Below are 726 nucleotides of genomic sequence, written 5' to 3'. Positions count from 1 at the left end.
ACTTTTCACCTCACTATAGCGAGGAAAATGGTAGATGAAAGAAAAACAGTAGAACTATATAAACAAATCAGTTTTAATAAACAAAATTATTTATCGTTGTCAATTTAATTTCAACAATAATAAGAATAAAATATACCAACGGATTTATATTATATATAATGTACGACAAATGGCGTAGTTGAAAGTGTCATAAAGTTGTCCACCACAGTCCATTGTCAAGTTCGAATTTCAAAAAGCTTTTGCGCGCAGATTTCTAATAAGAAAGAAAAGCTTTCCGAGCTAGTCAGGTGAAAACCATATTAATATCGGTGCTAGGACCATGCAGCCCTCCCTCCCCCTCGCGCTGGACATCGTCATCGCGCTGACCAAGGACCCGTCTCCCGAGGTGGCCTCGCTGTGCGCCGGCGCCGTCAACGGCTACTTCGCGCAGGCCGCGCCAGCCACCAGGCTCCGGGCCCTGGACAGCTTGAGCGACAATTTCTTTGCCACGCTCAATAGTTTGCCTAGGATTTTGAACAACATTGGTAAGTTGACAGCCTTGACCGTCGTTACCTGCATTTGACAAAGCTTATTTCATGGCACAAGAATGTTGTGATCACCATCCTATTTAAGAGCCAGACTCTTGTCGATGTAGCCTCCTCCACTCCTCACAGGTCAGTTCCTTGACCTATTTATAGCTGTTCACTTTGATTTTCTTTTTTATTTGTTCACTATACGCCATACTTG

General features: G+C 43.1%; 1 protein-coding gene across 1 annotated transcript in view; it reads left to right on the top strand.

The window, feature by feature from the left end:
* The window catches only part of LOC113240401 (TELO2-interacting protein 1 homolog), a 34,936-nt gene that overhangs the window by 8,806 nt on the left and 25,404 nt on the right, over positions 1 to 726 (top strand). The window contains exon 7 of the mRNA XM_026477690.1: positions 316 to 547. Coding sequence (XP_026333475.1) covers positions 316 to 547 — 232 coding nt within the window. The remainder of the gene's footprint in view (positions 1 to 315; positions 548 to 726) is intronic.

The sequence above is a fragment of the Hyposmocoma kahamanoa genome, unplaced genomic scaffold (assembly GCF_003589595.1).
Source record: "Hyposmocoma kahamanoa isolate Upper Pololo Valley unplaced genomic scaffold, ASM358959v1 138, whole genome shotgun sequence".
Taxonomy (NCBI): domain Eukaryota; kingdom Metazoa; phylum Arthropoda; class Insecta; order Lepidoptera; family Cosmopterigidae; genus Hyposmocoma; species Hyposmocoma kahamanoa.
The sequence above is the reverse complement of the archived record's forward strand: the minus strand, read 5'-3'. Positions and strand labels throughout refer to the sequence as shown.